Below are 22517 nucleotides of genomic sequence, written 5' to 3' on the forward strand. Positions count from 1 at the left end.
AATGGGTATAACTTGAAAAAGAAAGGTTAATTTCAAAGTGTTACATACATACACACACACAGACACACACACATATATATACATATGTGTGTGTGTGCATGTATGTAACATTTTTTCTTTTTCAAGTGATAGCTTATTTTTTTTAAATTAGGACTCTGTTTTACCGTTAAATCAAGATCCTTGACAGAGGAATAACAGTACAAAATGTGAAACCTTTCATAGAAAATGCGATTAGGGTAATTTTGTAATTTGCTGTTAAATATGAAACAGTAATGAAGACTTGAATTGAAATTTGAGTTATTAACGTAATTTACATACCTTGACACCTAATAGCAGCAGAATAGGGGAGGTTGTTAAATGGGCTCTAGGGAATACCTGAGCTCTGGATTAAGTACCTTATCAGTTAAGAAACTTTATCAAGACTCCAAAAGGTCTTCCAATCAAGACCTGTCCGATGTAGCTGTCTGCTTAAAGATAATGGTATATTTTATGTTCAAATGAAGAGTTGAATACTGTGTTATTGTACTCTGTTGTCCTCAGGGGAAGCGTGTTTTTCTTTGTCACAGTCACCCTGGTCTTAATTGCATACATGTAAAGATTTGCAAGCTGTATGTTTTGGCAAATTATATTTGATTTGACAGGCCTCTGAAGTAGCGCCTCTTGGACCATCCATGACTGTTTTACATGCTGTTCTGTTTTTCAGAGATGAAGGGTGATGAATCAGTGTGTCTGCATTTAATTCTCCTGCTCCTTCACCAGACCTCTGTCTCCAGTCCAGGTATAGCACATATTTACCTGCACTCTAACTGGCTGCAATACTGACATCTCATGTCTGTACTGTTGGTCCAGATGCAGTCTGTGTCTGTGTTGTTCTCTCCAGAGAAGTTCCAGGTTCTTGCTCCAGCTGATCCTGTTGTTGCTGATGTTGGTGAAGATGTTGTTCTGCCCTGTTACCTTAAACCCAACATCAGTGCTAAGGATATGGAGATCAGGTGGTTCAGGCATCATTCCACTGAAGCCGTTGTGCATCTCTATAATGGGCAAGAGAATGGACATGAGAAGCAAATGGAATTGTATAAAGGAAGAACAGAGCTGTTTCCAGAGGGACTGAAGAAAGGCAATGCTTCACTAAGGCTGAAAGGAGTACGTGGCTCTGATGATGGACACTATAAATGTTTAATTCAGTCTGAGCTGTGGTATGATGATACCTCTGTTTCACTGAGAATAAGAGGTCAGTGTTCTTTTCATTTTATTCATGTTTCATTTAAAAATAATGTTATTATATTGCTCACTGTATCTGGATTTTGAAAAGCCGTTCATGTAAAGATAATTAAATGACAACATATAGCAATCAATTAGGTGCTGTTATCTCTAAATCCATACAGCTGTAGGAACCAATCCAATGGTCTCTATAGAGGGATACAAGGAAGGGGGGATTGGCCTGCTGTGTGAATCTAAAGGCTGGCATCCTGAGCCTGAACTCACATGGCTGGACAGTGAGGGAGAAAGTCTCCCAGCTGGACCAACAAAGGTGCTCAGAGACAGTAAGGACCTCTTCACTGTGAGACAAAATGTCATCATTCAGGAGGGAGATACCAACAGCTTCACATGTCAAGTTCTACAGCAGCAGCTCAGACTGGAAAAGGAGACAGTGATTCAGATCCATGGTAACATTTTAAATAAGCAGATTTTTGCAATCCCATCAAACACAATGTAAAGCAGGGGGCCACGTTTGAGGATGTGTCCTCTATTACTTAGAATTAGAAAGACGATGTAGAAGTAGAACCGATTAAAAGCAATTACAAAACAACACAGTACTTAGCTACCTTGCGGGTAAGAAATTATTGTACAACATCATATGTTTGCTGCTTCAAACACCTAAAATGTGGGAGAATATTACAAACAACCCAAAATGAAGCCTTTAACAAATCTTAATCAGTCAATCCCCTGACCTGGCGAAATGCCACTCCCAAAGAAGGGTGACCAGTCTAATCTTCACAGGATTCAACATCCTGGGAAAAGAGCATTTAGATGAAAATGAATGAAAAAATAACTGTAAATTAATTGATGATAAAACAAATTAACAATATTAAGATGCATTCTCTTTATAAAACTATTGAGAATTAAGATTTGAGAATTAAGAATTGAGATTTGAGGAATCTCACAGTCTCCTATTTAAAACTCTTGACAGGAATCAGTAGTATGTACAATATTGTAGGTCCTATTTTAAAACATTTGTATTGAACCTCACAAACATTAATCCTATTTCTGGCTCCCACATAACTGTGTCATTGCAGCAAACATCAATCAGCATACAGAATTCTAGCAATCTTTCTCTTTTTATCATGCTAGAAATGACAGCACCATTTTCAATGCTAAATATTATCCCAGCTAGATGGGATACACCGACCCTCCTTATCATAAGAAAAGTGCCTTTTAACTAATGAATTAATTAATAATTAAAAGTGAGTGAGTGAGTGAGTGAAAAGTATAATTTAATTGATTTTTCTGTTTCAGCTGAAATGTTCTGTCATGAGTATTCCTGGAAGGTGGCCTTTGCTGTGTTTTTCACTCTGGCTGCTCTCAGTGGATCTGCTGTTCTAATTTGTCGCCATTTAAAATTGTGCAAAAGGAAAGGTGAGATGGTGATTAATGTCTTTTATGTGATGATGAGTGGACATGCTGGTTTATGAAATAAATTTGTATTGAACAGAAGATGTTTTTGATCAGGGTATAGTTAGAAGATTACTTTTCAGGATAAATGCCTGGAGTGTAACAAACTCTGGTGGGTTGCTTTTCTACTGCTTAAACTGGTTGATTTGGTCTCTAAAGAGTCATTAGATATCATCTGTCTGAAACAGACTCTCTGTATGGATCATAATACAGAAATGTTTCTAATTGGAGTTCAACATTTTTTGAGTTTTAGGACATTTTTTTCACAGAATATAATTAACGCTTCAAACACAATGTAATTGTAAGGACTCAGGCAGGGACTCAGTCGCAGACCAAGAGAGCTTCAGGTTGCAGGCGGGTTTATAAATGACGGCAGGAAAGTAGCGAAACCAAAAGCAGGCAGGGTCGAAAACCGGAAGGCAGTCCGTGGACAAAAACAGGGTCAGTAACAGAAGCAGGCAGGATCAGGAACCGGGCAGGCAAACGATCAGGCAAAGGGCCAAAACGGCAGGCAGGAAACGAAGACGAAGGGCAGGCAGAGTCAGGCACGGAGAATACAGAAATCCAAAAAACGCAGGAACGAAACAGGTATGAAAACGCTGAGACGAACTGGCAAACAAGACAGGAACAAGCAGGGTAGAAAATAGGGCTGGGCTGATGAGGAGATGGGATGCAGGTGGGCAGGCAGGCAGGTGAAGGTAATGGGGCAATCAGGAGGGCGGGGACCAGGCGGGGAGCGGGGCGGGGCTGGAACACAAGGAAAAACAAAAAGCACATGGACAGGGAAAAAACAAAAACACCACAGCTAGGGGGGCGGAGCCCTGACAGTACCCCCCCCCCCCCCCCCCCTACGGACGCCCCCAGGCGTCACAGCGGGTTTGCCAGGGTGCTGGCGGTGGAAGTCCCGGATGAGGGCGGGGTCCAAGATGTCCCTGGCAGGGACCCAGCACCTCTCTTCAGGACTGTAGCCCTCCCAGTCAACCAGGTACTGGAGTCCGCGCCCCCGTCGCCGAACCTTAAGCAGGCGGCGGAAGACGGGCTTGATTCTGGAGACGTGGAAGGTGGGATGTATGCGGCGGAGCGAGACCGGCAGCTTCAACCGGACCGCTGCGGGACTGATCACCTTAGCAATGGGGAATGGCCCGATGAAGCGGGGGGCGAGCTTGCGGGAGTCCGTTCTGAGGGGAAGGTCTCTGGTGGAGAGCCACACTCGCTGACCCTGGCGATAACACGGCGATCGGCGAAGCGCTTGGCCTGGGCTGAGGCTCGCAGTAGGGCGAGCCGTGCACGCCTCCAGGTGCGGCGACATCGCCGGATGAACGCAGCTGCCGAGGGGACGCCGACCTCCTCCTCCTGGGCAGGAAACAGAGGGGGCCGGTAGCCCAGGCAACAATGGAAAGGGGACAGCCCCGACGAAGAAGATGGCAGGGAATTGACGGCATACTCCACCCAGGGCAGGTGCTGGCTCCATGCCGATGGCTCCTGGGAAGTCAGACATCGCAGCACCGTCTCCAGTTGCTGGTTCGCCCGCTCGGTCTGGCCGTTGGACTGGGGGTGGAACCCCGATGACAAGCTGACTGTAGCGCCCAGCAATCTGCAAAACGCCCTCCAGAAGTGGGAGGTGAACTGGGGGCCCCGGTCAGACACCACGTCGGAGGGCAGGCCGTGCAGCCGGAAAACGTGATGTATCAACAGCTGCGCAGTTTCTTTGGCGGAGGGAAGTTTGGGCAACGGAATGAAGTGGACAGACTTGGAAAAACGGTCAACGACAGTGAGAATAGTGGTGTTACCATCTGATGGGGGCAAGCCGGTGACGAAGTCCAACGCGATGTGGGACCAGGGGCGTCGGGGAACCGGAAGGGGGTTGCAGCAGACCAGCAGGCGGCTGGTTGGACGTCTTATTCCGGGCGCAGACAGAGCAGGCGGAAATGAAGCTGGAGATGTCCTCCCTCATGGTGGGCCACCAGAACCGCTGACCAATGAATGCCGCAGTACGTCGGGTGCCAGGGTGGCAGGCAAGTCTGGACGAGTGCCCCCACTGCAGGACCTGGGATCGGACAGACTGAGGTACAAAGAGGCGGTTAAGGGGACAGGAGCTAGGACCCGGCTCGGTCCGGAGGGCGGCGCGGACGGTGGTCTCGATGTCCCACTGCGCCGCCGCAACCACGCACCGGGTAGGCAGGATGGTGCTGGGTTCCGGGGTCTCGTCTGCTGGTGCAAACTGGCGAGAGAGGGCGTCAGGTTTCCCGTTCTTGGTTCCTGGTCGGTAGGACAGGGCAAAGTCGAAACGGGAAAAGAACAGGGACCAGCGGGCCTGTCGGGGGTTCAAACGCTTAGCCGACCTGATGTATTCCAGGTTTTTATGGTCGGTCCACACCAGGAACGGCGTCTTTGCCCCCTCCAGCCAATGCCTCCACTCCTCCAATGCCAGCTTCACCGCTAGCAACTCCCGGTCGCCGATGTCGTAATTGCGCTCGGTGGGCGTGAGGCGGTGAGAGTAGAATGCACAGGGATGGAGTTTGTTATCGGCAGCCGATCGTTGCGACAGGACGGCCCCCACTCCTATGTCCGAAGCGTCCACTTCCACGATGAACTGACGGGCAGGATCAGGCTGTGTCAGGATGGGCGCAGAAGTGAAGCGGCCTTTCAGGTTGCGAAATGCTGCCTCGGCTGCCGGGGTCCAGGAGAATGCCCTGTTGGTAGATGTCAGGGCCGTGAGGGGAGCTGCTACAGTGCCGTAGTCTCGGATGAAGCGGCGGTAAAAATTGGCAAACCCAAGGAAGCGCTGCAGCTCCCGACGGGAGGTGGGGCGGGGCCACTCCTCCACTGCACGGACCTTCCGCCGGTCCATTTGTATGCTGCCCGCTGTGATAACAAAACCCAGGAAGGAGATGGTGTCTCGGTGGAACTCGCTCTTCTCAGCCTTGACGTAGAGGTGATTCTCCAGCAGGCGCTGGAGAACGCAACGGACATGCCGGACGTGTTCGGACAGGGAGCGAGAAAAAATGAGTATGTCGTCGAGGTAGACGAAAACAAACCGGTTCAGCATATCCCGTAGGACATCGTTCACCAGTGACTGAAACACAGCAGGGGCATTAGTTAACCCGAATGGCATAACCAAATATTCATAGTGACCGGTGGAGGTGTTGAAGGCTGTCTTCCACTCATCTCCCTCCCGGATACGGACCAAGTGGTAGGCGTTGCGGAGGTCGAGTTTGGTGAAGATGGTGGCCCCCTGCAGCGACTCAAAAGCAGAGGACAGGAGCGGAAGGGGGTAGCGGTTTTTCACAGTAATGGCATTGAGATCCCGGTAATCAGTGCACGGACGAAGAGAGCCGTCCTTCTTCCCAACAAAGAAGAAGCCGGCCCCGGCAGGTGAGGAAGACGGGCGAATAATTCCAGCTGCTAGGGACTCCTGGATGTAGCGATTCATGGCCTCAGTCTCCGGCGGGGATAGGGAGTACAGACGCCCCCTAGGTGGTGAGGAGCCAGGCAGGAGGTCGATCGCACAATCATAAGGACGATGCGGGGGAAGCGAGGCTGCACGGGACTTGCTGAACACGGGCTTCATATCCAGATACTCCGCCGGCACTGCCGAGAGGTCCGGAAACTCCTCTGGTGCGCAAGCGACAGGTGACACAGGAGCTAGGGCCTCATGCAGACAGTGGGAGTGGCAGAACGGACTCCAGCCCAGGATCTTGTTGCCCTGCCAGTCGATGTGGGGGTTATGCCGCGCTAGCCAGGGATGACCCAGGACTATGGAAGCTTGCGGGGTGTCTAACATGTGAAAAACGATCTCCTCGTGATGGTTGCCGGAGATGAGGAAGCTCACAGGGGGAGTGGCGTGGGTTATACGGACCAGCGGGGCCCCGGTGATTGCATGGGCCTCCAGAGGTGAGTGCAGCGGGACACGGGGAAGATGCAGGCGGGCCGCCAGGTCAGCGTTGATGAAGCTCCCATCGGCCCCCGAGTCAATCAGGACGGAGACCGCGTGAGGCTGATCCTCGACGAGCAAGGTGGCAGAAAATAGAGGACGGACTTCAGGGGACTGGCTTAAGGGGGTGATGCTCACCTGTAATCCCCTAGCTACGGGTGAGCGCTGGCCTTTTGCTGGGCAGGTTGCCACGAAATGCCCAGGCTTACCACAGTACAGGCACGCCCCGGCGCTGATCCTCCTCTGACGCTCAGCCGGGGACAGACGAGTCAGGCGAGTGCGGTCGACTTGCATCGACTCCGGTGAAAGAGGCGGCGGTGTAGCAGGGCTATGCGTCGCTGGCGTGGGCAGGGGTTCACGGGAGGGGATCCGCGGTTCACTGACTCCTCTCTCCCGGTGCCGCTGTGACAGGCGCTGGTCAACGCGGATGGCCAGATCCACCAAGGCGTCAAAGCTGACCGGCAACTCCCGAGTGGACAGCTCGTCCTTGATGGTCTCCGAAAGGCCGTGGAGAAAGGTGTCGTACTGCGCCTCCGTACTGTCGTACTGTTCCATCCGCTGGAGGCTGCGAGGGTGCGAGGGTGCGGAAGTCAATGGCATAATCAGACACCGACTGACGCCCCTGATGGATCCGGAGCATCTCCCTCGCGGCTTCGCGACCGTGTTTGGAGCGGTCGAAGATCTTCCTCATCTCCTCAGCGAAGGCGGCGAAGGAGTGGCAGAAAGAGGCGTCGGCATCCCAGACCGCAGTGCCCCACTCCCTGGCACGTCCCGTCAACAGGGTAATCACGTAGGCGATCCTCGCCCGGTCCGTGGGAAACGTGGTGGGTTGGAGTTCGAAAACCAGGGAGCACTGGGAGAGGAACGACCGACAGGTTCCCGGATTCCCCGCGTAACATTCGGGAGGTGGCAATCGGGGTTCCCGACTCGGGAGAGGTGGTGGGGCAGATGGGGGAGCTGCCGCAGGCGGTGCGGGGCGGTTCTCCTGGCTCGGCTGCTGCAACTGCAGCAGCAGGGACGTGACGCCGGCAAGGTTGGTGGCGAAACTCTCCAAGGACCGGCCTATGGCTTCCAGCTGGCTTTGATGGTCCCCCAGCAATGCGCCTTGCAGCTCCAGTGCAGTCCTCAGATGGGGCAGGTCTGCTGAGTCCATTGTGGCCAGTTCGTACTGTAAGGACTCAGGCAGGGACTCAGTCGCAGACCAAGAGAGCTTCAGGTTGCAGGCGGGTTTATAAATGATGGCAGGAAAGTAGCGAAACCAAAAGCAGGCAGGGTCGAAAACCGGAAGGCAGTCCGTGGACAAAAACAGGGTCAGTAACAGGAGCAGGCAGGATCAGGAACCGGGCAGGCAAACGATCAGGCAAAGGGCCAAAACGGCAGGCAGGAAACGAAGACGAAGGGCAGGCAGAGTCAGGCACGGAGAATACAGAAATCCAAAAAACGCGGGAACGAAACAGGTATGAAAACGCTGAGACGAACTGGCAAACAAGACAGGAACAAGCAGGGTAGAAATAGGGCTGGGCTGATGAGGAGATGGGATGCAGGTGGGCAGGCAGGCAGGTGAAGGTAATAGGGCAATCAGGAGGGCGGGGACCAGGCGGGGAGCGGGGCGGGGCTGGAACACAAGGAAAAACAAAAAGCACATGGACAGGGAAAAAACAAAAACACCACAGCTAGGGGGGCGGAGCCCTGACAGTAATATCATTACATTACATTACATACACACAACACAATATTTTTAATGAACAAATAGCACACAACATTTACAGATGTACATTTACATATGTACATACATATGTATGCACATAATACGTTTCAGTATTATCTACTACCTGGAGTTTTACATTTAGTTTTATGTCAACATATCATTTTATATATAATTTTCAAGTTTGGATTTCATGCATATTACAATAATAAAACATGAATTATATTATCGTACAAGCCCCATTTATATATGACCATTTTTACATTTTAAATGGTGATTTTGTGTGAAAGGTTGTGATGACTATATCTGTACTACTGTCTAAATTAGATGATGCATTTGAACAAAGAATATCTTCAAAAAAAGGACTAAATCATAATGGCAAATTTTCTATGTGTTACTACATCCTGCTGTTAATACTTTTACCACAGTATTGCTCCCAGTTACAGTGTAACACCATCCTTACCTGTATATAAATCAAATGAAATAAAACAAGGCATATAAACTTCTTTTTCTTAGGATTTTTAATATTTCATCAGTTTTCTCAATGCATTAAATCTGTTTTCTTAAATCTGCAGATCTGCTTACCCAACAGATGGGTATGTATGTATGATTAAATTAATTTATCTAATACTTTTCAGTATTTCAATCAATTCTATTCATACTTTTAATGGAAAGTAAATGTAAGTGCCAGATATTAATAAACAAGTATATATTTAAATGTATGGGGAATTACATGTGATTACTGTTATATTATGAGCTATTATAAATATTTATGAACCGTGTAAGTTAAAAAAAAAAAGATTGTATATTCCTGGTGTAGCACTCCTGTGTATTCAGTTATACCTTAATTTTCCCAAAACAGTTTAACACATTTTCTCATTATTAATTTTTCATACTTTTACTGTACCACCTTGATTCATACAGAAAAAGAAAATCACATAATAGTTTCAATAACAGTGTTTCAGCATTTTTTTTTTTTCATGCACAATCACACTCAGTTGTGGGCCATGTTTCTTGAAGCAATCTTGACTAAGTTATGCTTATTCATAGTTAGGTATTCCAGCTAAATGACTTGTGGTTATTTCGCTTTCATGAAGGTAAATTCTAGGGAAAATGGTCTTGTTAACTGAAGTCAGATCTGAATGATCAAGCTAATTGTATGTGCGCATTTGACATTAAAAGTTCGACTAGTCTACTAGTTCTGCTAGTCAAATCCTCCACCTGCAACTATGACTTCTTGTCATAGAGCCTCATATTTTGTTGAAGATGAACAGAAAATTAATTGAGTGTTACAAAGAGTATAAATGCACCATAAATACAAGAAATTAATACAGCAGTTGCTGCTTGAGTCAAGGGGGGGGTTCTGGAAAAAATCCCAGACAGACAAAGTGTGCAAATTCTTTATAATTATGTAAGCAATTGCAGTGAAAGGCTGCAATAACTGCCCGTCCACAGTAAATAGATATATGGTATATTTTGTATTGTATGTATTCAAATGTATCTTCAATTTTAAGTGGGCTATTAGGCTGTTTAACTGTGAATATTACACAGATAGTCTGAAAGAAATATTGGTTCATGGGCCAAAATGATAAAAGATGATATGGCACAAGAACCTGTGGTACATTATAAGTATAGGCATGGTTATGAGTTGTTGCATGACTTTAAGTGGAGTGCCCGCAAATCCCTAGCTGTGAGCAGGTTGAATATAGATAGGACAGGATATGTAATAGAGGCCTGGTGACAGAGTGACTGGGTTATGGGTTGATAGAAGGAACTTCAGATGTTGGCAACATTCTGCTCACAATAGATGGCAAAGTCATCAGCAGCGAGAGGAAGAAAGAGGAGGGGGAGAGGGTGGAGAGAGCAGGGAAGAAGGGAAGGTGGAGGATAGTTTGGGGAGATTAGTGGATGACTCCTGAATTTTTTTGTGAAAGTAAGATGCCTTAGTAGATGACAACATAAGTGAGAAGGCAGAGTCTCGCAGGCTGAGAGTTTGGCTGGGTTGTGTTTCTATTTTTGTTCCACAGCCTATATGTTGACTCTGTTAAACATGGAGTGTGTCAGAAAGCTACAGCCTTGGGAGAGATTGTCTCAAAGGTCTGAAAACAAGAACAAAAAGTATCAAGAACAGATGATAGGAAGGAAAAAAGACTGCTCTACACTCTTAATGTCATTCATGGACATTGTTTGCTTGTGGTTTTAACTGTTTCCCAGTTATTTGTTTGAAGGTTGTAATTCTTAAAATTCTGCAAAGATTTTTGTGTGTCTTTGTCTTCGTGTTCAAGAGGAATTTTCCTTATGTCTAGTCTAGCTGTATGATTATGATTACCTTGGAAGTGTTTGCTGTTCATTTAGCAAATGCTAACTGAAAGCTATGAGAAGCTTAATAACACTAATGAAAACATGACGAACCATGTGCGCTACATAACATAAAAAAATATGTCACGTGCGAAAGGGTTAAAGATTCAGTCCGCGATTCTGACAACCCGAATTGTGACAACATGTTATAAACACGTTTATGAAACGTTTTTAACATGTTGGTATTCTGTCTAAAATCACACCACATAAGCACCAATGTTAAACATTAGAAATAGGTTTCAGATACGTTCATTATTTAACGTTGTGTTTAACACTTATTCAGAACGTGTCAGTCACGTTGGTTTTTGGGCTTCCACGTTTGCTGTGAGTTGACACCAAATCGTTGATTTGTTAAACATTGGAATCGGTGTCTGTCAGATGCTTTCATTTTTAAACGTTGTGTTTAACACCAGATTAGAACGTTTGAGAAACACTTCTTAGGCTATTGGGTTCCTTCCATTTGGTGTCAATAAACACGTTTGATGGACATAGTTTACACGTCGGGTTTTAGTTTTCCGGTTGAAAATTGTGAATATAGGGCCCCGGGAGGTATGTTAGCCCTGGGCCCTGGGGAGGCTTAATGCGGCCCTGTCTGTAAAGGATACTTGAAATTCCCGGTGGTATTTTCTCCAGAAATCAGAATTTTTGGTTTTATGTATGCTACGTCATACATTGTCACCTTCTTTAGATGAGATTTCAGTTTTTGGAGTCTAATAAAAAAAAAAAATTTTGAATTTTCAAAAAAATCTCTATGGCTTCTAAGCCATGTTTGTAGTATTTTGTGTGTGTGCGTGTGTGTGTGTTTTTTTTGAAGGCCTCCATTCCCTTATCGTTCATCTGTTAATAATATACGTTTAGACCATTAACTGACCAAGTGGTAAAAGTACTGTCTATTGTAGATCCTGAGTAGACAGGTAGTTAAGGCACTTGTGTTAGGCACAACTTAAGCTCTGCGGCAAGGAATAGATCTCACCTGTAGCATCAGCCATAGATGACCGGGAGCCCACAGCAGCGGAGTGAGTCAGTCACTATAGTGTGCTGTGTGTCTTGAATTATGATATCATGTAATAATACTTTATGAATTAATGATAAATATGCTCCATTTTCATACAGAGCCATAATTCAAACATATCATCAGTCTCACGGCATAGGTCTCAAGCATATAAACTTCATTTTTTTCATATTTAATTTGTTTTTCAATGTATTAACGGTGCTTTTTCAGAGCATTAAATCTGCTTCCTTAAATCTGCAGAGATGATTGCAGAACAGCTGGGTGAGTACTGTGTGTGTATATGTGTGTCTTTGTATGTGTTTTTTACCTTACTTTTCTCTAAACATAGCGCATTTGGTCAATAAGACCCAAAATAACCAGAAAAGCTGGATCTTCACTATGCCAGCTGATTGGACTGCACAATACTCTAACAAACAATTTTATGACACAATTACATGAATTGGCTAAAAATATTGAAAATGTAAGTAGTGCTTTTCTGTAATGAAAACATAATTAATGAGATATGTGTTAATTATTACTTAGCACAGCTGTTTTTGAATTGTGCTTTTTTAAAAAAAAAAAAAAAAAAACATCCTTGTCATTGCTATGTTATTTATTGACAGGAATTATTTTGGCTGAAAAGGGTAAGCATGAGTTGTTTGATATGGTGAAGGTGTAACATGTCTTTAATTAAACTGCCAAAGAAACCAATTATAAAAACCTACCCCAAATATAGGTAAGGTGTGTATGTGTGTGTGTCTTTGTACATGGAACATCCTGGTGCAGTAATAATTGCATAGATAACTACATGATCTTTCTCCAATTTTTACTCACTCATATACTGAATAACTGCTAGGAGGACTGACTTTGAAATATGAAATGAATAACATGTAATTGTGCCCTATATGTGGTTTATCTTTAGATATTGAGAACATGTGCAGGAGTAAAGGTAAGTTGAAAGTGAGCAGAACTCAGAAGATACTTTATTAATTATTATAAGTGATAAGAGGCAAAATGGTGTTGTGAGGAGCAAAGTACCAAGGATATAAACAGTCATCCTAAACCATGCAGAAGAAAGAGCAAAGTCAGAGAAAGCAGGTGATTTAAAACAGGGAGGGGTTCTGTTTGTATGTGTAAAGAAAGTGCTGACACACTCTCTTCATTACTTCACTAGTAAAGAGGTTACACATATGACTACAGTAATTACCATACTCAGAAAGTACTAGGCTACATTGAGTTAAGGGCCACCAAAGTAGGAAAACAAAATGACAAAATATTGAGAATTGACAAGTTATAAGGTACAGATGCAATGTCTGTTAAATGAGAAAATCAAGATTCAATGGACCTGCATTTAGAATTGTGACATGTTTTGATCCCCACTTTATTCAGTGCATTCTTGAAAGGAGCAGTTAAGGGCAAGTGAAAGTTGCTTTTGTAGAATGGGAGTTCCTGAACCATGTGGCGTCAATTTGAGGAGAAGTAAAAATTGGGATTGGGATGTAGCCTATATCTCTGCCCACCAATCCAGCTCTTGAAGTCCAAGGGTTTGCAACACAGCAATTGACCTGTGTCCAGTGTTTTTTAAAAGTGACATTACTTAAGTCCCCCAATTCGTTTGAAGCAAGTATTCAAATTCAAATGCACATACACAGGAGACTTTCACCCCAATGTTACACAAACATTACACATACATACCATCTAATCTCCTGTTTTTCTGCTTGCAGAGATTGAAAGAGCTCGTACATACGCAGGTGAGTGTGTATTTCCTTCCCAGTGAGGCTTTTCTCATGGATTTGTCTGTCAGGAGGGGTAGAGGGGTCTGGGGAGCTGGCCCAGAAATTTGCAAGCCGTCATAATGGCATGCCGTGCTTGCCAGCTGTAATTTCGTCAGTTGCTTTATGTATATTAAGCCGAAGCTTACCATGGCTGGCTAATTTGCTAGTTTTCTTGGGTTGGCTGATGGCCAGGAAAGTTGAAACATGGGGGAAAAACAATTTACATATAATGTTATCTAAACGTTTACCCACTGTACCACATCTTACGTAGTCCAGATATTAATTAATAGTTATTTTAATAAAGTAGTTAGCTAGATAACTAACAGTAGAACCTCAGAGATGGAGGAGCATGGAAAAAGTGTAAAACTATTATAGTAAAATTATTTTAAAGATTGACAGACTTACTTAAGTAGATTGTGTTTAAAGTTGTCCTCATGCATCCCCTCTTCTCTGCCACAACTGTAGGGCCCCAGAAATAAGGCATGCAGGGTGGCTGTTAATTAAACATTATAATTTTGGCAATATTGCACTTTCCAGCAGGGGCATAGTCCTCATCTGGAAGGAGCAGGATTTTAGGCGGTTAATTTATGTATTGTAACATCATTCCTTGCACTTGCACAGTCATACTATACTACAAATCACATATGAAATTAAGGTATAAAAGCAGGAATTTTCACCTCACTGCCATTGGCATCTGCTCATGCTGTAATATATTGATATTTTTATTTAATTACAATATTAACACTAGTACCGTTAACACTGCAAATTATATTTAAAATGACGTCTGATTAGTTGACTTTAAGTATTATTGGTCTGGTGCTTTAATTGCTTAATGATTGCTTACTAATAATATTGTACAATATTGTTCTTGTTGCGGGGCAGCGAGACCTACGCAGTTAGCTGGCCGGGCGGTGCCCTGCTAATATCAGCAGTACTTTCAGTGACTGAAAATAGTTTTCAGGTCAGCAACAGGCTACATGCAGCTTCAAGAGATGTTCAGGATGTTATTTCTAAAGTCATTTTAGACATTACAATGTAGTGTCATGTAGAAAAGGTAAACATTTATTCATGCATACCTCAATTCTTATTTAAAGGAATGATTTAACTGAATATAGACATATATGAGGCATTCCATGTGGAAAAACATGGAATTCAGTTTGCTGTTCATAGAAGGCTGGCAGTCATTTCTTGAAGAGGAAATTTCACTTTCCATGCTGTTAGACTGCTGACCCAAGCTTACATACACCAAAAGTATTTGCAACCCGCTCCAAAGTACTATTATAAGGGGAAGTACCTGAAAGATAAGGAAATATAAGGAAAAGAAACACAAATGCAACACAGAGCTTAGGCTCATACCTTCTTTTTGGAGGTAGTGAGAGAATCGGGGAAGAGAGCTTAAAATTTCCAAAAGCAATCACTATGGACCCATAGAATTAAAAATGTGAAAACGCAGTATAATGGTCCCCTGTGAAATTTTGTATTTTTATTAAGGTGTACAGTTTTAAAGGATCATTACTTGCACATAAGATCCCAGAATGTTGCATCTTTAACGTGTTATCCCCCACAGTGGATGTGAGTCTGGATCCTGACACTGCAAACCAGTGGCTCATCCTATCTGAAGATGGGAAACAAGTAAGAATAGGAGACACATGGCAGAATCTCCCTGACACCCAAGAGAGGTTCACTTCTGTTCTATGTGTCCTGGGAAAGGAGAGTGTTTCCTCAGGGAGAATTTACTATGAGGTACAGGTTGGGGACAACACCGGGTGGACTATAGGAGTGGCCAAAGAGTCCATCAACAGAAAAGAATCAGAAGAAGTTGCAGTGAGCCCTGAGAATGGTTACTGGACTGTGGGGCTGACAAATGAAATTGAGTACAGAGCTCTGACTGACTCCCCAGTTCCCCTCCCCCTGACACTGAAGCCCCAGTGTATAGGGGTATATGTGGATTATGAAGGGGGTCAGGTCTCCTTCTACAGTGTGCAGCCCAGGTCTCATATCTTCTCCTTCATTGGTTACACATTCACTGACAAACTGTACCCCCTCTTCATCCTTGGTGGTAATAATGGTGCAAACTCAGACCCTCTAATAATCTCTCTTGTCAGTGACACAGCCTGAATGATGAATTTAAATCCCTTGTGCATGATAGAGCATGCTGCTTTTCAGCCTGCTTTACCCCACTTTTGAGCCAATGTCACTTCAGTGTTAATGTGAACCTTCACAATTCCATAGCTCCATACCACCTTTTCAAGGCAACTTTCACACTGCTTCATGGCTGACTTGTACTGGGCATTAAGATGAACGGTGTGTGATGTGAATAGAGCAGGCATATGGCTGAAGTGGTGTATGTCCTGGACACATACTTTTATATCATGCATTAGGTATACTTAGAGATCTAGTGGATCTTACAAATCTGAAAGAAAAGCATTATGACTGCAGAAATGAAACAAATAAATGAACACACTCTGACAGACTTTAATCTTTACTGGAGATTAATACAGTTAACAAGCTCCATCAAACTTGCCACAAAACTGTTTGTAATCCACTCCTCATCCCTTTCCTTGACAAACTCTTGGAAGCAGCAGACAAAAAAACAGCCAACTTCTAAGATCTACCATGAATTTAATTCAGTAGATCTATCTTTTTCTTTCCCCACCAACAAATTCAAAGAGGACATGAAGTTGGGTAGCATATGCCACAACATCTTCTTTTTCAATGTCAACAGCAGACTCCAACTCATCCAGTTTAAAACATCTGCACACTTACATGCACTCTTTCTGCCACTGTCTCCCTGTCCTTTTGGAAGCAGGTTGCTTCCACCATGTCTCAGGTCCTTGGCTTATGGTATCCATGGTATGAATGTTACTGTTATCTTTGAACATAAGACTTTAAGCTCATACAGTAAGATTGTGATTAGATTGTCAGTAGATAGAAGGCAACATATTAACAATAGATATATTATTTGTATTCGTGTGTCGCCATAAAAACGTGCACTGGCATAAAACTGCATTTTCACCAAAAGGATCTTACTGGATAATTCCTTTCTTATTTTTTCTCAGTGTACATTACCTGAATTTTCCTATTTATTTCAAATAGGCACAGAGACAGAGCCCTGTCTTTGCTGAAAAGATGCTGAAACCTTTCCCTCTTTGCGATGTCCTTTTTACAAAGGATGCAGTTAAAATGTCCTTGATAGCAAGTAAACAGTCAGCAGCTGAATATAATTAATTGACTGGAATCAACACCAGGCTTTAATGTTACATTGATACATTTGTCTAACATCAATTTAACATTGATTCAATGTCCTTTTGCTATCTGGGATTTTTTTTACTAACAAAATTATTCTGTGAAAAGTTTAGAAGATCAGTGGAGTGGGTTGGTGAAGTGATGAGTGACAAAGCATTCTCATGTATTCTCATTCTGATGTAATTGTGTCTTGATCCAATTGTATTGATACAATACTAGTACTCAGGAATGAAATTTGCATGCTGGTGGTTAGAATATGTGAGGCATTGTATTTACAGTGTTTCTTATTACACATATTTCATTTATTTTCTGCAACCAAAGAAACATGGATTCCTTTTGCTCATGTAGTGTACTGGTTTAAATGATGACATACACAACATATACTATATCTTTACCATCATCTTTAAATCGGGAAGTTGATGTAAACACTTCTATGCTGCACACTCCACTGATACTGAGAAAAAGTTCTGAAGAGTTAAGATACTGAAACAGTGTCAGCATACAGGGCAGTAGCTAGTTAGATCAGCAGCAGTCTCAGTGTATCAGTCATATTTCTGTTTGTATTAATTATTCATGTGTTGTCTGTAAAAAAATACTTTTTATTTGCAATATTTGCTCATAAACTAGAAAAACTGAGGAAAAAACTGAAAAAACTCCTAAAAAGGCTGTTAGACAAAATTGGGAGAAATTTGGAATGAAGAGACTGAGCATAACTGGGATGTGTGTATTACTGGATCGATGTGACCAGGGGTGAGGGGAAGTCGATCATGCCCTTAAGGATGCAGGAGGAGCCGGCGTACCTGGGTAAGATGAAGGTGATTGATTCGATCAGGGTGTGTTGACTATAAAGCACCCTTGTGCCCAGAATGATGGGGCTGAATGACAGCGAGAAGAGAGAGTGGAGGCTGTGGAAAATGCAAAGGAACGTACAATGTACGCAACCCTGAAAAGCGACAGTGCTCCTGTTATTTTTCTTCTTGTGCTTCTTTTTTTTTTATTTGCCTTTGTTTTAGTTTTAGTCTAGTTGGTTTTAATAGACCAAACACATAGAGACTAATTAAAAACGTAAAAAAATAATCTAGGAAGATTAGGCACACACAGTACAGGCACAAACAGGAAGACAGTCCCTCTGGTGGAAGCTCGGGGAAGCTGCACGCAGCAGGGCTAGACAGGCTGTCACAAGGACGCCTGCTGGTTGTTACAGTCTCTGAAACCTTGACATTCTTTATTTTTGTTGGCAGACTTGTGAAGGCAAGCCAATGAAAAGTTTTTGTATATTGCTCGCCAGTCCTCTTGGATAAGAATAAAAGCTGGGCCACAGACTGGAAAGCTCAGATTCAGATCTCTGCCTGACAGACTCACTGATGTTCAGGTTCTTAGGTGCAGTTTGTTTCATGTAGTGAATAGTGAAAGAGATTGGTAATTAGATTAATTTAAAAAAGATGATACTCTGATATACTCTGATACTGATATTCTTCTTCTATGTGGCACTAAATTTTTTTTTGTTGTATAATTCATTAAAAATATCACAATACTGTCATTGCATGAGTAAAAGAATGTGTTGACTAAGACTTTTTTCTGTGGATTCCTAAAATGAAGTGGGAAGAATTTCCTGTTTTATTGAGGTGTGAAATGCAGAGCAGTGAGTGAGGTATTGTCATCAACTGGGTGGTTTTACATGCTGAACAGAGTCTTTTCTTGCTTGGGGAATTGAGATTTAGCTAGTCATCCTAGCTAGTCTACCATATATACTGTAGCTGGTGAGCCTAGCCCAAGGAGACATATTAAGTCATATGGTGATATGGCCCATTGGGTCAGGGTCCATGGTTAAGTGGTACTTGAGAGAATGCTTGGGATGGAGTCTAACTGTAGGCTTCCTCAGAAAAAGTGGTGGTGTGGGCATCCAGTTAGTTTTATTACTCTAAGTAACATATATAGCTATATTTGTTCCATTCAAGCATTTAAGGTTTTTTTTTATTCTATTTAATGTGTATCTCATGTAAGTAGCAACAGAAATATATAGAAAAAAACATGGGAAATCATTTTTTAAAAAAACTGATAAAAAAAATAAAACCATTATTTTACCCTGTTGTACCACTTAATAACTGATGAAGATGCCTGGGACATAAGGAACAGGAATGATGACATGATGAAAATTGAAGGTTCTTTTTGAGATTAACAAATGGTGAAAAAGTCTAATCTAGTTTTCCATACAAATTAATTTCCAAATTACTTCATACACTATAGGAAAGGAATAATGTTTTAGATTAGGTTTGAATGGATATATTTTTTTAAAGATTCATTCTTAACTGTGACTTTGCAACTTGCACTTTCTCTCCCTGAATGCACCAATTCAAAACAAGATGCTGGGGTTCTTTTGTTAACAGAATCACAGCAACAGGAAAGTATGAATGTTATAACACAGAACAAAAGTGCTTTTTGAAAGAGGAACTGTTATCACAGAAACTTCAGAGGCAGTCATTTTCAAAGGTGGAACTTCTCTATTCATGGCAAGTTGCTGACCTTTAATGCATTTGACAATTTCTCACACACTGAACATTCCATAAGTCTTTACTGAAGACTCACAGTCATTTGCTAACAATGAGGGGAGAAAACCAATACCTTACAGCTAAGTCTAGAGGGAAAATATGCAAACAGAGGGAAATATGCAACAATGTGATCCATTCATGAGAGAGAAATCACAAGAACCCAAAATAAGGGAAAGAAGTAAGTCTTTCTGGTTTCATGTTTGCACAACTAAGCAACTGCTTTGAGAGACATTTATCCTTAGATGCAAAACACACAAAGAAAACACAAACCAAAAACAAGGAAGCAGAGAGGAAAATGTTACATGAAAAAAAGACAAAACAAGACAAATACAAAACAAAACAAAAACTCAAATAAGATTACACAATCAAAGGCAAAAACAAACACAAAAATGAGAGTATATTTACAAAAAAATACTTTAATTACACAAGAGCTTTCTCCTAGTACCATCAAAATATTGAGAAAAGTTGTTTATTTTCTGTTTTGTCCTATTTTCTCACATTGTAAAATTACCATGCATCTACTGACATGCATTTAAGTGTAGTCTGCTAATAGGTAGATCACTTTACTTTCAAGTGATTTCCATACTTTCCACATAGAGGTTGTAATTTTAATATTAATATCCCAGGTTGTAATTTTCTAGTTATGTAGTTGTGGAACAGACTAGATGTCTAATACGTTTGACTGTTTACTACTGCTAGTTAAATTACTAGATATATGGCTAGTCCCCAGAGAAATCTAAATTGAATGAATCTCTTACAAAGTGTGGTTTGCATATGCAGTCAGGTGAATATGTCACTACATATCCATCAGTTTAAACAACAAACTCATACTTATGTATCCCACACCTCTACTTTCAGTATTGATTTGGCTTGGGGAGACATTGTAGCCTTAACAGTCAGATTGTCTGCCACATACTCCACTGAATTCCCTGTTCCTCTTCTGCAGATGAAATTGTTGCTGTCATTATAGTACATTTTTTTGTACAAGGACTCATCACACGCAAATGAGGTATCAAACTTGCCAATAGCAAACATGTTCTTGAAAAAGTCGTAATTAAATGGAACAGAGAACATCACAGCGAGGCGGCCATCAGCCTGATCCCCCTCTGCCCTCCAGATGTCATAGGTCAGGACTCCAACACTGCCACATGCTGTTCCACCGGTCTTACTGAAGGAACATGCTTCCATTGTCCGAGGCTTGATGGTTGGTTGAGGAGGATCATGGTTGTAACCACTGTAGGTGTAAACTCTGTAAGGAGAAACAATCACAAGTATGTAACTCAGTCAGGTATGTTCTTTAATAACCACATGACTTATTCTGAGCTGGGTTATATCTTCACTTGGTAAAAAGGTTTTTTTTTTTTTTGAATAATTTTTTTGAATTTTTGAATAATTGAATAATTGCAGCTTGTATAGCATGATGCAAAAGTCTGCATCATTCAGTGTAGCCCCTAAAAAAGGTGAAATAATATTTCATTGAAAATGTACTTCCTGTACATTTTTATATAGCTAATACATGCAGTAAAGCATGTCATCATAAAACATCATAATCTAACGTCCATTACTGGTGACACCAATATGTCAAACACCTTACGTCCTTAAGAGGGTTTTGCCATGTACATAAAGTATCATGAATATGTGCGTGTGTGTGTGAATGTGTGTGTGTAAAGTAAAAATGACCCGAGGGTCTGAGGGACCTGAGGGAACGAAAGTTAAAAAAAACATGCAAATGAAACATTAAATAATTTCAGGGATGTGCTCATGGCATGACTGTTAGAAGGAGGCAACCTCCAGACTTACAAAAATGGTTAAAATTAGATTTATCTTGTGTTAGATTCCATTTCACATGGGGTTTTGAAATGTGGGATACTCACTTTGGATCTCTTAGGTAGGTTCCTTGGGTGTAGTTGAATATTACAATCGTCACATTCCTGATGGTGGATATAGATTTGGACATTTCCAGGAAGCTGGTGCCTGTCAGAGAAGGCCCAGGAAGAAGTGTGTTCTACAAGAATAATAGAGAAAATAATGTAAAATATTCTCAATATCTTGACATAGGATATTAATATTCATAATAACTAGACTCCATTAGTACGCATAGGGACAAAACATAAGGAAAATATTAAAATAGATTGCGAATAATGCAACTTACATTCTTTTAGCCATATGCTGATACACTTTTTGTGCATTCTTGAACAATAGTTTTTGTTACTTACTTGTGCTGGATCAAGATCCATGGTATCTACATTTACATACAAAAGGACAAAAAGAGAGGTGAAGACATACTAACAAATAAATTCAGTTAATGGTATATATTAAGCAAAATGCATCAGTGATGAAAAACTGGGTTTAATTCCATCAGAAATATTTCTTAAATAGAAATCTTTCTCTGGGTGGAAAAAAAAATCTTAATCACAGTGTTAAAAATCCTGTAGCTATAAAATTCTAAAACTACCAGACATAGAAATTATCCACTAGCACTGGCACCTCAACATCTTCAAGTAGTGTGTATTGTCACAATTAATGCATTCTTATGCTTAATTATCTCCTCTTATTTCAAGTATATCCAGCCGTAGCACTGACTATATATATGAACAAGGAAAATATATAAATCATTCTGTAAATACAGAAATTGCAAAAAAAAAAAAAAAAAACATCCACACTAAATTTCTCAGAATATGTATGCAAATTATCATAACACACTCCCTTCTTTGTGGTCTTACCTAGGACCATACCTTGTAGCTGTCTATTGACTGACTAGTTTTAGTGTAATTTATTTCTAAATAAAGTCTCCATTTAAATTCCCTCATTTAGGATGATATACAAAGCAAGGGTACATTTTGCACGTACACTGTGTGCTTACATCTTTGTACATCATTATAAGATCTATACAATCTGGCCCTAAAAGCAAAAAAAAGCCTATGTTGGCAATGCAATCAGAGACCATTTCAATAAAGTGATATAATTCCTACCAGGGACTTACAACTCTGAATCTGAAGAATGTTTATTGTTGCCTGATGATGAATGCCACCATGTACACCTCCTCAGAAACTGTAAAGCCCTTTTATGATGCCCACGGGTGCAGGCGCCTCTATTTATGTGTTGTCATACTGTTTCATTTTCACCATTCATTCTGTTTTTCTGCAAGCCTTGCTGAAATGCTCAAAGTTGGCATTTAGCTCCTGTTTTTACTTCCTCTGAAACTGTGAAAGCACTGTGTAATGCAGAAATACCGACACACAATGACTTGGTTTCACCCAAGTACCCCTCACTATTAAACAGCTCT

The 22517-nt window shown here is 42.1% G+C and overlaps 2 protein-coding genes across 3 annotated transcripts; one reads left to right on the plus strand and one right to left on the minus strand.

Annotated features, from left to right (window-relative positions):
* Window positions 1-705: 705 nt before the first annotated feature.
* On the plus strand, window positions 706-15554 carry LOC118769351 (butyrophilin subfamily 1 member A1-like). The gene is made up of 7 exons (XM_036516383.1): window positions 706-772; window positions 881-1231; window positions 1386-1667; window positions 5278-5387; window positions 5558-5695; window positions 6578-6689; window positions 15004-15554. Exons 1-7 carry the CDS (start codon window positions 706-708, stop codon window positions 15552-15554), a joined length of 1611 nt encoding a protein of 536 aa, XP_036372276.1.
* Window positions 15555-19781: 4227 nt separating this feature from the next.
* LOC118769389 (DELTA-sagatoxin-Srs1a-like) lies at window positions 19782-22290 on the minus strand. 2 transcript variants are annotated; one of them, XM_036516423.1, is made up of 4 exons: window positions 22215-22290; window positions 21448-21473; window positions 21106-21236; window positions 19782-20480 (listed from the first exon to the last, which is right to left on the minus strand). In XM_036516423.1, exons 2-4 carry the CDS (start codon window positions 21466-21468, stop codon window positions 20063-20065), a joined length of 570 nt encoding a protein of 189 aa, XP_036372316.1. In that variant the 5' UTR covers window positions 21469-21473; window positions 22215-22290; the 3' UTR covers window positions 19782-20062. The 2 variants fall into 2 exon arrangements, with proteins under 2 accessions (XP_036372316.1, XP_036372317.1); XM_036516424.1 differs by having other exon boundaries at window positions 22204-22269.
* Between the last annotated feature and the right edge of the window lie 227 nt (window positions 22291-22517).

The sequence above is a fragment of the Megalops cyprinoides genome, chromosome 22 (assembly GCF_013368585.1).
Source record: "Megalops cyprinoides isolate fMegCyp1 chromosome 22, fMegCyp1.pri, whole genome shotgun sequence".
Taxonomy (NCBI): Eukaryota; Metazoa; Chordata; class Actinopteri; order Elopiformes; family Megalopidae; genus Megalops; species Megalops cyprinoides.

What these genes read in the sequence shown, in the direction of transcription:
- LOC118769351 (XM_036516383.1), top strand. Translation starts at nt 706, where the DNA reads ATGAAGGGTGATGAATCAGTGTGTCTGCATTTAATTCTCCTGCTCCTT. An exon ending in AAAATGAGTATGTCGTCGAG is followed by an intron (nt 5,696 to 6,577) that starts GTAGACGAAAAC and finishes AGGTGAGTGCAG; the next exon opens with CGGGACACGGGGAAGATGCA. An exon ending in GCTGATCCTCGACGAGCAAG is followed by an intron (nt 6,690 to 15,003) that starts GTGGCAGAAAAT and finishes TATCCCCCACAG; the next exon opens with TGGATGTGAGTCTGGATCCT.
- LOC118769389 (XM_036516423.1), bottom strand. Translation starts at nt 21,468, where the DNA reads ATGGATCTTGATCCAGCACAA. An exon ending in TGGATCTTGATCCAGCACAA is followed by an intron (nt 21,237 to 21,447) that starts GTAAGTAACAAA and finishes TTATTCTTGTAG; the next exon opens with AACACACTTCTTCCTGGGCC. An exon ending in ACCTACCTAAGAGATCCAAA is followed by an intron (nt 20,481 to 21,105) that starts GTGAGTATCCCA and finishes TTCTCCTTACAG; the next exon opens with AGTTTACACCTACAGTGGTT.